General features: G+C 32.5%; 1 protein-coding gene across 1 annotated transcript; it reads right to left on the bottom strand.

Annotated features, from left to right (window-relative positions):
- Window positions 1–417: 417 nt before the first annotated feature.
- On the bottom strand, window positions 418–1,515 carry LOC136089686 (zinc finger MYM-type protein 1-like). The gene has a single exon (XM_065815742.1). It carries the CDS (start codon window positions 1,513–1,515, stop codon window positions 418–420), a length of 1,098 nt encoding a protein of 365 aa, XP_065671814.1.

Here is a 1,515-nt window from a genome sequence, read left to right as displayed (position 1 = left end):
AACCTGAAGCTGTCGTAAGATCTAAATTTTTAGTTTGCAGCAATTTTGATGGTATATTTACCTCATTAAGGATTTTAGACAAAAGCACGCATAAAAAAACAAATTCGAAACTGCTCATATTTTTTTGTATTCGTACTGCTTCTTCGCGTTCTTCACGTTTTGTACTTGTTATTGATATCTCGGAAAGAGCTTTCATTATATCAAGAAAGCGAATTTTAACGGCGAAAAGAGAAGTATATCGTCCTGCCCATCGCGTTGGATTTAACCTTTTTAATGTTATTTGTGATTCTCCTGTATATTTGGATAGTAGATCCCACCTGTTTATGCTATTTCCGAAAAATGAATACACATCTTCTAGCATTACAAAAAATGAAGCAACTTCAACACAACATTTAACCGCATCGTTAATAACAAGATTTAAATTATGAGCTGCGCAATGCATATACATAGCATTGGGTTGTCCCGTATCCCACTCATGACGTTCGCACCATCATAACCTTGACCCCTGCAGTTACTTAATTTTATATGATGTTTTTCTAACAGATTTAAAATTTCTTCATGTAGTCCAGCAGCAGTGTGGTTATATATTTCCGTGAATCCCAAGAAAACTTCTTTAATTTCAATTGATGTGGCTTCATCTTTTTCATTTTTAATAATTTTTACGTATCTAAATACTTGACTGAGCTGATCTCTTTTAGTAATATCTTGTGTTGTATCCATTATAATTGAATAAAAAGGTGAACTATTAATATCAGCAGTAAGAGTGGCTTTTAAATGCGTTGCAAGGCAATGTATGACTTCATTTTGAATTTGATGGCTTAAATATTTTATAGATCCATTTGGCATACTCAAAACTTGCTTTATAACATTATCATATTTAGCTAAAAGTTGAACTTGGGTTAAAAAATTACCATTATATTCATTGTCAAATGATTCACGATGACCACGAAAAGCCAAAGAATTTTTACAAAGTGCTAATGTTATATTTACTATCCGCTCTAAGACTTGCACCCAAAAATTTGATTGGTATCGTATTTGTTCTTCTATATTTTTATCAACTGTTTCATTATGTCGCCATTTTTCATAAATGCAATAAGCAAATATATGTTGTTGACTATTTTCGTGAATTTTAATTTTTTTAGAAAGACCACGCCAATCTCTGACACCATGCTCACGCCAGTTATCCTTTGCTTTTCGTTCTTCTGAGAAAAGCCAACAAGGCTCGCAATAAACGGCATCAAGTTTTGGGGAATAGCAAAGCCACATTCTTTCTATAGATCCATATTTTGTGGTAGTTTTAAAATATTCCTTAGAAAACCTACGGTTTTCTTGCAAGGGGTCGCGTATAAAAGGACCTTTTGGCCGACACGATTCCGATAATACAATTATTTTCTTAATATCTTTTGTTAGTATTTTCCCATGAAAATTTGCAATGTCAGTAGAAAATAATTCACTTGATTTTTCTAAATTAATTTGTTCAATTCGTATCAGAGTTTGAATCTTCCTTGTCTTCAT

Source organism: Hydra vulgaris, chromosome 13 (genome assembly GCF_038396675.1).
Source record: "Hydra vulgaris chromosome 13, alternate assembly HydraT2T_AEP".
In the NCBI taxonomy this organism is placed as follows: Eukaryota; Metazoa; Cnidaria; class Hydrozoa; order Anthoathecata; family Hydridae; genus Hydra; species Hydra vulgaris.
This window is presented reverse-complemented; position numbering and strand designations above follow the sequence as displayed.